The following is a 14,655-nucleotide window of genomic DNA, read 5'->3' as shown; positions in this document are numbered from 1 at the left end:
AAAAAGAACATTAGGCAAAGTAAAACGAACATTTATTTGAAACAAAAGAACAATTGGATAAGAAAAAAAGAAAATTGTCAGTTTTACCAGATGGTATCCCTTCAGAGAAGTAACACCAGCAACTCTGCACTCATGCCTTATACTTGCAATGAAATTCTCCAATCGCTTCTCCTCAGTTGCTTGACTATCTTGTGACCCACCATATGGGTCATTTTCGCAAAGCATGTTATTCAAATAGAAAAAAGAATTTTAAGTATACTTTAGAAAATTAATAAATATTTGATTTATGAATAATAAAAAACTTACGAAAGGAATTGTGGAGAAATAGAATTTCATGCTTGTCTTGGTGCATTGATTTGGATCATCATTCAGTATTCTTGCGAATGCGTCAATCACATTATTCATTACCCATACACCCTTGGTGGTTGTAAAACAAAAGGAAAAAATGTATAAATTAAAGGAACACCCAAGTGATATAAAAGAACAATTAAAATTTAATGATAACAATTGTACCTAGAGTTTTCATATCAGCTCTGGGAACTATATTCCAATCATCATTGAAGACCTCCTCACTATTTTAGGAATTAAATTTATATCATTGTAAGAAAACTAATGAATATAAAAAGAACATCTTTATATAAATATTGGCAATAGTAAAAAAAATACTGGTTGTGTTGGCCCCTCTCCAAATGCATAGTCAACTAAGCAACGGGCGTCCTTTTGCTCTTGATCCAATTCATCTTCCGATACAAGTAAATGTGAATATTGAGTTAAGAAGGGTTACTTTAAAAGGATAGGAACATTCTTGATTCTCTTCATCTTTTGAGGTATTTGTACATTTTCTTCAGCACTTAAAGAAAAAGAACACATTGTTAAAAAAGAACATATAAGGGAAGAAAAAGAACACAATGCCTAATAAAAATAACAAAAGATTATAATTGCAATCACGCACAAAAAAATCCTTATAATATCTTAATGTTAAAAGAACATAAGAAATTATGCATTAAAATACAGTAGTCTTACTTTTGGTAGGAAGACAAAGTTTCTTTTTCAGTCTGCGTGTCAGCAGTTGTTGGAGTTCTAAACTCTGATTCTTCAGCTATATGTATTGGAGACTTTGTGATGGCTTCTGCAGGTCTCTCGTTCAAATCATCCAAATCAGACCTTACACTTCCATACTCTCTATGCAGAACAGGAAAGAGTAAAGAACATTTGAGCAGGAAGAAAATAACTCCATGAATTAGACTAAAAGAACAAAGTTCTAATTTAACAAAAATATAATGCATAATAATAGAAGGAAGATATTTAACTGAAGATAGAAAGGAACATAAAGAAATAGATAAAAGGATCATTCTGAATAATGAAACAAAGATCACATAAATATTTTTATCAAGAAAAAGAATCATTAAAAAGAACAAACGAGTCAAATAAAAGAACAATGAATTGTTTATAAAAGAACTCTCTGAATAATGAAAGAAAACAGTCACATTTATTATACATGTGTGGTGAAACTATTTTAAAAGAACGCATACTCAGTTTTTTCTGCAGGTTGCCTTTGTTTGTCAGCATCATCTCTTTTCTCCGCAGAAATAGTCTCCAAATCATGTTCAGTCAAAGATTTATTTTCCAAGATGGCTTCCAATTTCATTTCCTCCTCATAGTCATTTGCAGCAGCAGGAGGATTTGAAGCGGAAGCCATTCCAAGTTTCAATGTCAAATCACTTAACATATCTGACTGGAATGGAAGAGTGGGAGGTGTGAAAAATGGAGGCAATTCCAATGTAGCATCCTCAGGTTTTTCTATTTTCTTTCCTTCATTCCCCACCATTGCCTTCCGTACTGCTTCATCAAATAAAATTGTGAAGTAGTCAGAGCTGAAAAATTCCTTGTCTTGACTGAGGATTGAACCAATCTCCTCAGTATTCTTTCCTTCTGGCTCCTCTTCGGTAGACTTTCCCTTCTCGAAGTTGACTGGAATTTCAGTTCCAGAGCATTTAGACCACATTTTTACCATATTGAATGGCAAACTTTGTTTGACATCCCTTGTAGTGTCAAAGAACTTTCTGGACAACGACAATAAGACGTTGAACTTGTTCATGACACAAATAAGTTCAGTAGTGGTTTTAAGGAACTCTGCATGAAATTCCTGTTTAACAATAAAAAAAATAAAGAACATCATTTAAATACTGAATGATAAAAAAGAACATTCGATTGAAACAAAAGAATAAGGGAGGGTGTTGAAAGAACATGCTTCAAGAGCTAAAAAACATTCTTAAAGAACGAAAGAACATATTTTAAGTTATAAAAGAACATGATTAAATAACATGCTTAAATTTATAAAAGAACATGTTCAAGAATGTAAAGAACTTGTTGCTAAATAGAAAGGAACATTAACACAGAATGCAAAACAATATGGTAGGAAAAAAGAACATATATAAGAAGTAAACGAACATAGGTTGTAAGAAAAAGAACATTAGAATAAAAAATAGTCAAAAACTAAATGTAATAGTTGTGTTAAGTGTATTTAATTTTTACCTAAATTGTAGAAGGTACTTTGGCTTCCACAGTGGAGCATGCCTGTTGTTGTGGCATTTCCTGGTCATCGCCGAGGTGAGTCACTAGTGAACCCTGATGTGCTCCAATCACATCATTTAGAAACCAGTTAGGCTGAGGCATGTCTTGTTGTTGCAATTGTTGTTGTTGTTGTTGTTGTTGTTGTTGTTGTTGTTGTTGTTGTTGTTGTTGTTGTTGTTGTTGTTTTTGTTGTTGTTGTTGCTGCTGCTGCTGTTGTTGTTGTTGTTGTTGTTGTTGTTGTTGTTGTTGTGGTTGTGGTTTTTTTTGGTATTGTTGTTGATGTGGTTGTTGCGATGACTGTTGTTGTTGTTGTTGATTTGCTGCTGGTTGTTGCGGTAGTTGAAGAAGAAGTTGTGGTGGTTGTTGTTGATTGAGTGCTTGTTGTTGTTTTAGCAGCTGGATCTCCTCCCTATACAGTTGCAGCTCAGGTGGACCTTGAATTTTGTCCAGTATGGCTCCATGTCCGAAGTATGTATCATTGTCATTCTGTACCCTGCTGCTTATCATATTTCTTGTTCAGCAAGAAATAAGGGGGAAGTTCCTTGGAGGATATTCTTCCATGATTTGCACCCGATCGAAATAACATACCTAATTTAACAAAAACAACATACTTTTTTGTTAGTTAGATGAAAAAAGAAGATGAAAGTTATATACAAAAAAGGGAAATGCTAGCTTAATGATTGAAATTTACCATTAGAAATGGTAGTGGACCAGCAAACCATCTGCTTTGGTCCAAATTCCAGTACTTAGTTTCCCCAAGAAGGTTGGTGTAGGCATACTGGCACCAATTCAAATTCCTCACTTGCTCCAAATCAACAGTGCTAGCTAGGAATCTGAAGTTTGGCTTTTGAAATAGAAAAACATAAAAGAAAAGAACATTAATTAGGTTTTTAATAGAATACGAAAATAGAACATTCAATAGAAAAGAAAGGAACATTAAAGAGAGAGAAAATAACAATGATAGTCGAAGAAAAGAACATTGAATTCAACAGAAAAGAACACAACTAAAATCCAAATAAAGGAAAGTACAGCAGTAGGAAATTCAATGAAAAAGAAAGGAACATTATGCAGAGATAAAAGAACAATGACATTCAAAGAAAAGAACATTGAATTCAACACAAAGAACACAGGTGAAATCCAAATAAAGGAACATTAAACGAGATAAAAGAACAATGAAAGTAAAAAAAAAAGAACATTGAATTCAACAAAAAATAACACAACTGAAATCTAAATAAAGGAAAGTACATCTATAGGACATTAAATGGAAAATAAAGGAACATTAAACAGACATAAAAGAACAATGATAGACAAACAAAAGAACATTAAAGAGAAACAACTAATTTTGAAGTGTACCGATATATTGGTAGTGGATTTGATACAGGTGTTAACTGCAACCACTAGAAATGATCTCTTCCAGTTATCATCAACGGGAGTCTCCTTTTTTATCAGCTTTTCAATCATTGTTTTTAATTTTGGGCATCCAGACTTCACATTCCAATACGCCCAAAATTCAGAGAATACCCTCATGACCTCTGGATCTTGTTCATCGGTCCATTCCACCACCGAGGATCCTCCAATGGGTAAACCGCGTACACCAAGTATACATCCTATATGGTAATTTCAATAGAAGATTTTGATAGATGTAGGGACCGGTCTGACGAGTTGAAATTGGCAACCAACTCGTATGGAAAAGGATTTTTATTTGGGGGAATGTCAAGGTTAAGAAGGGATCCAAAACCTAACTCCATGATGGTTTGTTGTTTTTCAAGAACAGTTTCAGAATTAGATACATTTCCTCTCAAGAAGCACATCATCAGTTGTGGAGTTTGCCTCAGGTTCAGTTTCCGTTCATGAGCCTTTTGTTTGGCAACAACCAAAGATTTTTCTCCTTTTATTTCCTTCCTCCTCATCCAATTCTTCCCAGTACTCATCAACAACCACAATTTCTCTACCTTTTTTACCTCCCTGAAAAAAAGAACAATAAAAAAAAGAACATTAGTCAGGGAGTAAAAGAACACAAGAGGAAGGAAAAAGAACAAATAACAAGAGAAATTATTTGACCTTTTCAGTCGTTCTTCTTCCCTTCTTCATAACAAGAGCAGTTTCTTCCTCTTCTTCAGCTTCTTCTTCCACTTCCTCATCTTCATAATCAGAATGAACAACTATCTATTATTTTGCCACCCTTCTGAACAAAAAAGAACATAAATGAGGGTGTAAAGTACAACAATCAGTAAGAAAAGAACATTTCTTTATATATACCATAGCTATGACCTCTATTATAAAATAACATTGAGGTAAATAATAATATATACAAAGAGGAAAATTTGAAGTTTTCCTTAGTTGCGGTGGTCTTTTTAAAAGTAACTCCTCTCCCCTTCTTACCAACTAGGGCAATTTGTGCTTCCTCTTCATCTTTTTTATCGTCCTCAATGACGACCTTTTTTCCTTTCTTTGTTTTTTTGTCAGCAGGTAAAAGGGTGTTCTTCTTGTGTGCATCATCCAATTCCTACTTCACGTTTTGGATAAGCTCATGGAATTCTTCCTTCAACATTTGAGATTTGTTGACCAAAACAAAAGAACATTAATAAGTAAAAAAAGAACATAAAAGAAAAAAAGAAAAAAGAACACCATTTATTTTTATAAAAGGTACCTTGTTCTTTTCCTGTTTGGTATTGATTTCTTTGATATCCCCTTTATTTTTTAGGTTCTTCAGCAGCTTCATCATTCTTCCCTCTAGTAAAAACAGAAACGCAAAAGTATGTTTAAAGAAACGAAAAGAACGAGTACAATGTAAATAAGAACTAGAAGTAATAAATAAAGATGATACCTCATAGTAAATATTAACTTCTGTTTTGTTTCCTTCTTGGCAACTGTTGCCGTGTTTGTTTCTTCAGCTTCATCTTCCCTTTGAGGTTCATCCTGCTCCTCAGGAACTTTTACCTCTTCAGTGTGTTCTTTTGTTTTGTTGCTCTCTTGTTCAAGAACTTGCACTGGTTTTGCAGCTTGTTGCTTTTGTTCTATTATCTTTCTGTGATGTTCATTCAACATCTTCTCTTGTTCTATTAACTTCCTTTGAAGTTCTTGCACCATTTTTTGTTGCTCTTCTAGTGCTTTCCTTTGCTTATCAATTCTGTTATATTAAAAGAACATAAGTTACGAAAAAACAAAGAAGAAAAAAAACAAGTGCACAGTTCTCATTATGCCAACTTTTTTTTTTTTCTATTACTTTGTTGTTATTTCATTTTGACTTTCGTATTTCCCAGGTCTATCTATATAATGTTTGTTCTTCATAATTTCAATCATTAATCATTTTATAGTTTTAGAAAAAACATTTTAGAGAGAGAAAGATGAGAGGTTTATATCTCTCAACAAAATAGAGACTTTTAGTTAGAGAAAGAGTTATATACAAAGTGAAAGTGTAAGAAATTCAATTTCTACTACTTCTCTTTCTAAATTTCTTCATTATTTTTTCTCGTTTGTTGAAAACGATAAATTAGGGAAAATACTAGTTCTTAGGAGAGGAAGAAATACAATTTTGCTATTTTCGAAGAAAGAGAATCACAACAAAGCATGATATTTTGAGAAGATTGTGATCAGTTTTTGAAGTTTTATTAAATAATATTTGATGTTGTTGATAAATGTTGATCAAGTGTTGATCAAGGTACGCTTCTCTGTTCTTTCTTCTAATGTTCTTTTCAAATTATAATGTTCTTTTTAATACATTTTATTTTACTGTGTCATCATCAGTTATATGTTTGTTCTTTTAAATCTACAACGTTTGTTCTTTTAGTCGTGATAGGGTGTTGTTTTTAATTTTATAGTTTTCTTTTGTTACAGTTAATTAAAATACATTTCAAATAAATATTTTATACTAATAGCAATGTACTTTTCAAATTGTAATGTTGTTTTCAATAAATTTTATTTTATTGTGTCATCAACATCGTTTGTTCTTTTTAAATCTACATTGTTTGATCTGTTTAATAGGTTTGTTCTTTTAAATCTACATCGTTTGTTCTTTTTAATAGGTTTGTTCTTTTAAATCTACATCGTCTGTTCTTTTAGTCATAATAGGTTGTTCTTCAAAATTTTATCGTTTCATTTCAAATAGAACGTAAAACATCTTGAAAAGAACAAATTACAATTAAAAAAGAACATAAATCTAATTCGTGACATTAGAACAAAAATACTTTTAGATTAAAAATAGATCTAGTTTTTACTGGATCCAATAATCGCCGTTTTATTTAGAATAGAAAATGGTTTGAATAGAACAAATAACACATTCTAGCAACTTTTGAATACAAATTTAGATTTAGGTTTAAGTGCATCAAATATCAGTCGTTTTCGTCTTTTTAAATAGAACAGTAACAATAAAAAAAGAACATGTAGAACTAATAAAAGAACATAGATCTGATGTTAAAAAATAAGGAAAATTCAACTTACTCGTTTTCTTCTTCTTGTTCTTCTGTTTCTCCAGTTTCCATGTTTATGCTCTTCAGTAAATTTTCATCTATTGTTGGTGTAGGATGACTCTGCTTCGTCTTTTTTGGTTTCGATTTCACTAAATTCTTTATCGGAATTTCATCTTCCCTGTTTACATTTTCAAATTGTTTATGAAATTTCATCCAAAATTAAAATTCACTAAAAATTCATCAACAATTCACTAAAAATTCATTAAAAAAAATGGAAAGTTAAGCTGAATACTTGCTGATTAGAACATGTCGCATCAACTTCTTCTATGTTTTTCGATTTACCTGTTAGATAATACCTTGAATCGGTCAAGCCCCTTACTGCAACGCCCCAGCACGGGGATCTCGGGGGTCCAGGGGTAACGCCCCTGGTTTAGGGGTTCGCGGGCAACGCCCCCGAACTTTACGGTATCTGTTATTCTGGACTAGGGTTATCTGTTTTGGGCCTATTTTCTGGGATTTTTCGCATCTGTCTAGAGAGTACTATATAAACTTTCTAGGTCATAACCTAGTTGTATTCAGTAATCTGTACTCCTCAAGATCAATAAAACTTTCCTCCCGAGGCCCGTGGACGTAGCTAACACATTGTTAGTGAACCACGTTAAATCTCTGCGTTCTTTAATTACGTTAATTTAATCTTTCTTTGCATCCGTTATAACATTATCCATTTCAATTGTTAGGGTTAAACTGATTAGAAAGAAGATTATTAATTCAAATAAAAAACAGGCGAAGTTTTGAGAGTGGAAATGATAGAATTTCTATCTTTTTTTTCTAGATTTGTAGGAATTTGAAAGGTTTTGATTACTGGTGAACTTGAACTTCAATTGCATGTAGGTTGAGTGTGAAAATGAATGTCGCATTCAATTAACTATTTATACAAAAGACATTGAGGAGAGAGAAAATAACTGCTACAATACGTTTTAATTTCTTTATTATAAAAAAAACTTTTGTTCTCCTTTTTATTCTGTTTTTCTTGTTCTTTTCGTCCCTTCTTTTTGTTCTTTTGATTGATAAGTAAAAACTTCTATTTTCCTTTTAAAACATTAATGTTCTTTTTCACGTTTGTGTATTATCTTACTTATTTAGTTTATAAAAACGTTGTTGTTATTATTTTTAATTTTAAATATTGTTGTTTACTTTAATTGTAATTTTAATTTTTTATACTATAATCAGTACTTTCTTATTTTATTTTTGATTTTTTAATTAACTGCCACGTTCTTTATTTTATAAAATAACTTCTGTAATTTTTATGAAATAACTGCTACGTTCATTTCTTTATATTGAAAACTTTTGTTTTGCGGTTTTTTTACCTTTTATTATGTTTTTGTTATTCTTTTCTTCGCTTTCAATTGTTCTTTTGATCTATAAGGAAAAAGAAACTGGTGTTCTTTTCAAGTAATATAGAATTTTTGTTTTTGTTCTTTTTTAATTATTTTTGTTCAGTTTACCTTTTCTATTTTTTTATTCATTTATATTATAGATACTTTATTTATTTTGTTGTTTTGATGTTGCATTTATCATGTTCTTTTTTAAAGAACTTGTTGTTTAAATGTTCTTTTCTTCTTTGTACCTTTTCTAAGGTTTTTAATATTAGTGTTCTTATTAGGTTTTGTTTAACGTTCTTTTCGTTTTTTTCATTTTGTTTTTTTGCTACAGCGTTTGAAGTTCTAGCATATCATTTCCTTTTTTGCGTTTTGTGTTAAATTGTTTGCGTTTTGGTGCAGGTGCACCTTCCTCTAGGTGCACGCGCCCTATATATATATATAATAATAATAAACAAATTAGGTCCCCCTCTAATGAGAAGATCATTAAAATGAGAAAAATGAGAAGCGATCTTAACCGTCTAAAATAACTAAATCCAATGGCCCAACATTAAGGGTAAATAGCAATTCTGGACGTGTTGAATGACCTCCTCTCACACCATCGAATTTTCAGAATTCTTTCTCTCTCCTCTCGTACATCCTGCCATGGGTATTCATCTTCTTCAACTTCATCGATTCTCCTTCCATATCTCTTTAGCTTCTTTGTGATCCTCTTCCGATTCTCCAGGTACGTTTTTTATTTTTCTAACCTTTCTCTCTTCATTCAATTAGCCCGTAGTTGTTCTTCGATTTTTCTGATTATTTTGTTGTTGTTCTTCAATTTTTCTGTTCGTGGAATTTGATTTGTATCAATTAATAGTTTATTTCTCTTATTCGTGTTTCTTATCTTACTCTGTTGATATTTTCGACTGATTTTGCTCGAATTTGGGGGTTTTCTTTTGATTTTGTGGGATTAGGTTCTTTATTGGAATTCAGGTGATTTCTTTGATTGAGTATTTATGTGAATTGAGTTCATGTTATTCAATTTTTTGAATTAGGGGTTTTCTTTTGATTTTCTCGAATCAACTAGGTGTTTTGCTCAAATTGAGTTAATTTGGGGGAATTATTTTTCGTCATTGACATTGACTATGATGCAGAAGTATTAGGTTGATGTGAATGCACCTTACTGTTGTTTTTTCCATGATTGGTATGAAATGGGCAAAGTATATTAGTGTCTGTTGTTTCTCTTAAACAGATGACCACGAGTTTGCTGGTGGGTTCTCTAGATTCTAGGTCAAGCTCGTTAGACTCTAGGACCGTAAATTTTTTTGAATCTAAATGACTTTTGAGAATCGTTTGGTTGAGAAGTCCCTCGGTAATTCTGTTTTTAATGTAGTTAGTCTTAACCAAGTTAAAGCAGAAGATTAACGGCTTGAGCTTAGACAGATCTGGAGAAGCTGATGATGACTCGAGTCAAACATTTGTTTTTGGTTCCGCTGAATCCCCTTCTGACAATACCTCTGTCACTGCTGTTAGAGTACCTGTAGCCAACATTGACTCCTGTTCTGGTGAAGGGACTGCAAAAGAGGGTCCTGGTATACTGCTCAACATTTTGAACTTACAAAGCCATGCTATTTTGGATTTTGGAACTCCAATACTGGACGTAAAATTCTTGTTGCAAGATAAGTTTTCTGCTAAGTCTTCTCTTGATGCCCTTCTGGTTGATGTTCCTGATGTATGCAGCGAAGTTCCTTGTGTTGATGAAGAGAGTGCTACGTCATTCAGCGAGCAACATGATTTAGTTATGATTGATAACACAGACTCTACAATTTCAAAACTCCTAACAGCCAGTTGTGGTGTTTAGATAGTTATGACTCTGGCTGCATGCCTTCAAATAGAGAGGAAGAACTGCAGGAATATAGTACCCTGGATATGGGTGCAAGTCTTATATGATATTAATGTATCATGCAGCACATGTTTTGATCTGTAAATAGATTTTTAGCTTTAAAATGTACAAGTATTAAAATAAATGACCTTTACCATCTGCTCTGGCTTGCATTTTATTTACCTCAGTGTCATGTGTTGTGCATTGAGATTCTATAATCACCCTTTCTCAGAATCTACCTGTACAGGTTTGGATGTCCACTTTTAGAAGACCGAGAATTTGCCATTTCTGAAAATTCAATGTTTCTGCCAAATTGGTATTAGTAATGCCTATTAGCTCAATTGGTAGAGCTTTGTGCAATTGCACAATGGTGTAGGTTCGAATCCTACATAGGCACAAAATGATATCAAAATGAGAAAATTTTTACAAACATTTGCTCATTTGTGTAAAATATCAAAATGAGCTAAATTTTTATAAGTTAAGCAATTATTATTTTAAAAATATTTGCTTATCTGTGTAAACTAAAAAAATGAGCAAATTAACAAATCCGGACTTTAAAATTTTAAAAATGAGCAAAAGTATTTGCTCGTTTGTGTAAACTAAAAAAATGAGCAAATTTATTTGCTCATTTAGACACGATGAGCAAAAGTTTTCAATATTAACAAATCCAAACTTTAAAATTTTAAAAATGAGCCAAAAATATTTGCTCATTTGTGTGAACTATAAGCAATGAGCAAATTTATTTGCTCATTTAGACATGATGAGCAAAAGTTTTCAATATTAACAAATCCGAACTTCAAAATTTTAAAACTGAGTAAAAATATTTGCTCATTTGTGTAAACTATAAGAAATGAGCAAATTTATTTGCTCATTTAGACACGATCAACAAAAGTTTTCAATATTAACCAATCCGAATTTCAAAATTTTAAAAATGAGCAAAAATATTTGCTCATTTGGGTAAACTATAAAAAATGAGCAAATTTATTTGCTCATTATACACGATGAGCAAAAATTTTCAATATTAACAAACCCGAACTGTAAATTTTAAAAAATGAGCAAAATGAGCAAAATTATTTGCTCATTTTTGTAAACTAAAAAAAAATGAGCAAATTTATTTGCTCATTTAGACACGATGAGAAAAAGTTTTCAATATTAACAAATCCGAACTTTAAAATTTTAAAAATGAGTAAAAATATTTGCTCATTTGTGTAAACTATAAGAAATAAGCAAATTTATTTGCTCATTTAGACACGATGAACAAAAGTTTTCAATATTAACAAATCCGAACTTTAAAATTTTAAAAATGAGCAAAAATATTTTCTCATTTGTGTAAACTATAAATAATGAGCAAATTTATTTGCTCATTTAGACACGATGAGCTAAAGTTTTCAATATTAACAAATCCGAAATTTAATATTTTAAAAATGAGCAAAAATATTTGCTCATTTGTGTAAACTATAAAAAATGAGCAAATTTATTTGCTCATTTAGACACGATGAGCAAAAGTTTCTAATATTAACAAATACGAACCTTAAAATTTGAAAATTGAGCAAAAATATTTGCTCATTTAGACACGATGAGCAAAAGTTTCTAATATTAACAAATACGAACCTTATAATTTGAAAATTGAGCAAAAATATTTGCTCATTTGTGTAAACTATAAAATGAGCAAAAAGTGAAAGATTAACCTACGTGGGATTCGAATCCACATCTTTTGTGCATTTGCACAATGCTCTACCTATTGAGCTATTAGGCTAGTGTTTTTAAATAAAATCAACAAAAGTAAAGCAAAAACCAAAACAAGTAAAGCAAAAACCAAAAAAATCAAGTAGCTTGAGAAGAGCCTAAAATAGAGGCATCTACCAAAATAGTTTCAGCTTGTTATGATGACTGGGCCACTAGCGCATTGGATACAGCGTTGTAGTTAGGAGATCATGATGGTGAACTGGTGAAGGGTAAGCCATGGGACTAGTGAAGGAAATAATGCCCTTGGTCCAAGTATGCATTTAATGATAAGTCTAATAAATGCGGTTCAGCATTAATTATACAAGTTAATAATTCAGTGAGATCAAGTGAACTGTATGCCTAGCTAGAGGCCGCTTCAGTTCAAGTGGATTTATGATCCACAACTTACTCTTGACTGAACCCGTAGGGTCACACAAATAGTACGTAAACGGATCAAGTATTTAATGGCATTAAATACTCTATCTAATCAATATTCAGAATCGATGGATCTTGGTTTCAGTGGGAGCTGAGATCGTCAAAGGCAAGTAAATGAATACTCCGGAAACGATGGTATTGCCGAAAACGGAAATATGGATCGTATCGGAAATATAAATATTATCCAAGTCGTAGATGTTGCCGGAAACGGAAACATGGTACGTATCGGAAAATATTATCGGAAATGGAAATATTGCCGGAATCGGAAATATTGCCGGAATCGGAAATATTGCCGGAAACGGAAATATTGTCAGAATCGGAAATATTATCGGAATCGGAAAATAATTCCGGAAACGGAAATATTAAATATTTATTCGAAACGGAAATTAATTCCGGAATCGGAAATGTTAAATATTGTTCGTATCGGAAATGAATTCCAGAATCGGGAAATTAATCGGAAGCGCATCGGACGAGCTTGCTAGACGAAGGCCCAGCACGAAGCCAGGCCCGCGTCCAGCAAGGCAATAGCCGCCACACACGCCCAGCCCAAGGCTGCGCCAGGCCCACCGCAAGGCAGGCCCAGCGCGCGCCAAAGGGGCAGGCAGCTCGTGGGCTTCGTGGCCGAGTGGGCTGCGTCGCTCGGGCTTCGCGCGGGCGCATGGCGCCCCTCGTGGGCTACTGTGCGTGCGTGTGTGTTTGTGTTCACATACGAAACCTAAAGCGTATAGGATTCGTTTGATGATTAAATTTCCTAATCCTAAAAAGATAAATTAATTAAATAAGAGTTCTGCTAGGATTCTAATTTAATTAATTCATATCCTAGTAGGATTCGATTGCTTATTCCATGGCCTATAAATATGTGATCAAGGCTCATAATTTACAACGCGTTTGAAGTATTCAAAGGTAAGAATTTGAGCAAAAATTCAGCCATACACTTGCCTATAATAGCCGAATATTTTAGTACCTTAAGGGCGATTCTAGTTGGTCAATCATAAGGCGGATCCGGACGTGCTGTGGACTTTCTACGGAGGGACGACACTTGGAGTCCTAAAGACATGTTCTTGTTCGGTTCGGGCGCAGCAAGGGAGGGCACGCTACAAAGAGTATGCATCCTAATTATGCTAATTGTTATGTGGCAATTAATTTGGAATCCTGGCGTTTATGGTTTTTCCGCATGATTTATATTCGTTTATATGTATCATAACCTAACAACTAGGGAGTCAGCAGAGGCAATGTGCTTTTGTACTGAATTTATGAAGAATGTGCAACCCTCTGTGGCTTGCAAGATATAGGGGGGGTGGGGGTGGGTAGGACTATTGTTGAATAGGATTGTTTGAGCCTCATTTATGCACTGGCGAGCTGCAGAGCAAATGGGAACACTGGCTTTCTTATTGATGATATTTTTCACATCGGCAGAAAATTTATTTATGGTCGGTCTTTTTTTAGCTATAGTAGATACCAACTTATGAATATGACAAGCTCTGTTTTGATGTATCATTTTTCTCATCATGAAGTTTCCTCTTGTCTGATTATAAGAGTTCCTTTTTTTAAAACTTGATGGTTTGTTATAGTAGGTTGTGCTAGAAAAGGAGAAACAAACAGCAACTGTGGACAAGTTTACCATACTTGGTAAAGGATTGGATAGTATAAATAATTCCATAGCTTCCAAACCTCTTTGTGTGCTGCAGCTATTTCCCAAATTGTTATCTAATGATCCAACTTATAGTCTAATACGAAGTACATAGAAGTAAGCCATCAACAAAACAAAAACATTTGTCATAAAATGAAATTTAAGTACTACACAGTTTTTGATCCGGAATGTGGGAGCAATTGCAGAATTTTCTGTCTCTAGCCACTAAACAAAAATGGAGAAATGAAACCCAGACGGTCAAACATTTGCATTTTCAGAAGGTATACAAGTTCTTTCCTTGGGAGGATGTAGCTTCAAGGGGCAAGTTCCAAAGTGGCTGGTCATGTTAACAGTCTAGAAGTATCGGACTTGTCATTCAATTAAATTAAGGTAAAATTCCGGATTCAACTGGCTATCTGCCAAGCCTCTTCTACTTAGACTTGTCTATGAATCTTCTCATAGAAGAATTTCCACTGCAACTCTCAAGGCTTCCAGCATTGATTTCAGAGAACGTTTCTTAAAAACTAAACCACGATTTCTGTTCTCAAAAAGGCTAATCATAACTGACCTAATTCCAAATGTAATGACCTAGATTATATACTTGTGACATTTTATGCTATTTAGAGTTGTACTATACAA

General features: G+C 33.0%; 1 protein-coding gene across 1 annotated transcript; it reads left to right on the top strand.

Annotated features, from left to right (window-relative positions):
• The first annotated feature begins 7,254 nt into the window (after nt 1–7,254).
• LOC110793337 (uncharacterized) lies at nt 7,255–10,389 on the top strand. Its single transcript, XM_056839042.1, has 3 exons — nt 7,255–7,261; nt 8,927–9,089; nt 9,788–10,389. Exons 1-3 carry the CDS (start codon nt 7,255–7,257, stop codon nt 10,203–10,205), a joined length of 588 nt encoding a protein of 195 aa, XP_056695020.1. The 3' UTR covers nt 10,206–10,389.
• Nucleotides 10,390–14,655: the final 4,266 nt, after the last annotated feature.

The sequence above is a fragment of the Spinacia oleracea genome, chromosome 3 (genome assembly GCF_020520425.1).
Source record: "Spinacia oleracea cultivar Varoflay chromosome 3, BTI_SOV_V1, whole genome shotgun sequence".
In the NCBI taxonomy this organism is placed as follows: Eukaryota; Viridiplantae; Streptophyta; class Magnoliopsida; order Caryophyllales; family Amaranthaceae; genus Spinacia; species Spinacia oleracea.
This window is presented reverse-complemented; position numbering and strand designations above follow the sequence as displayed.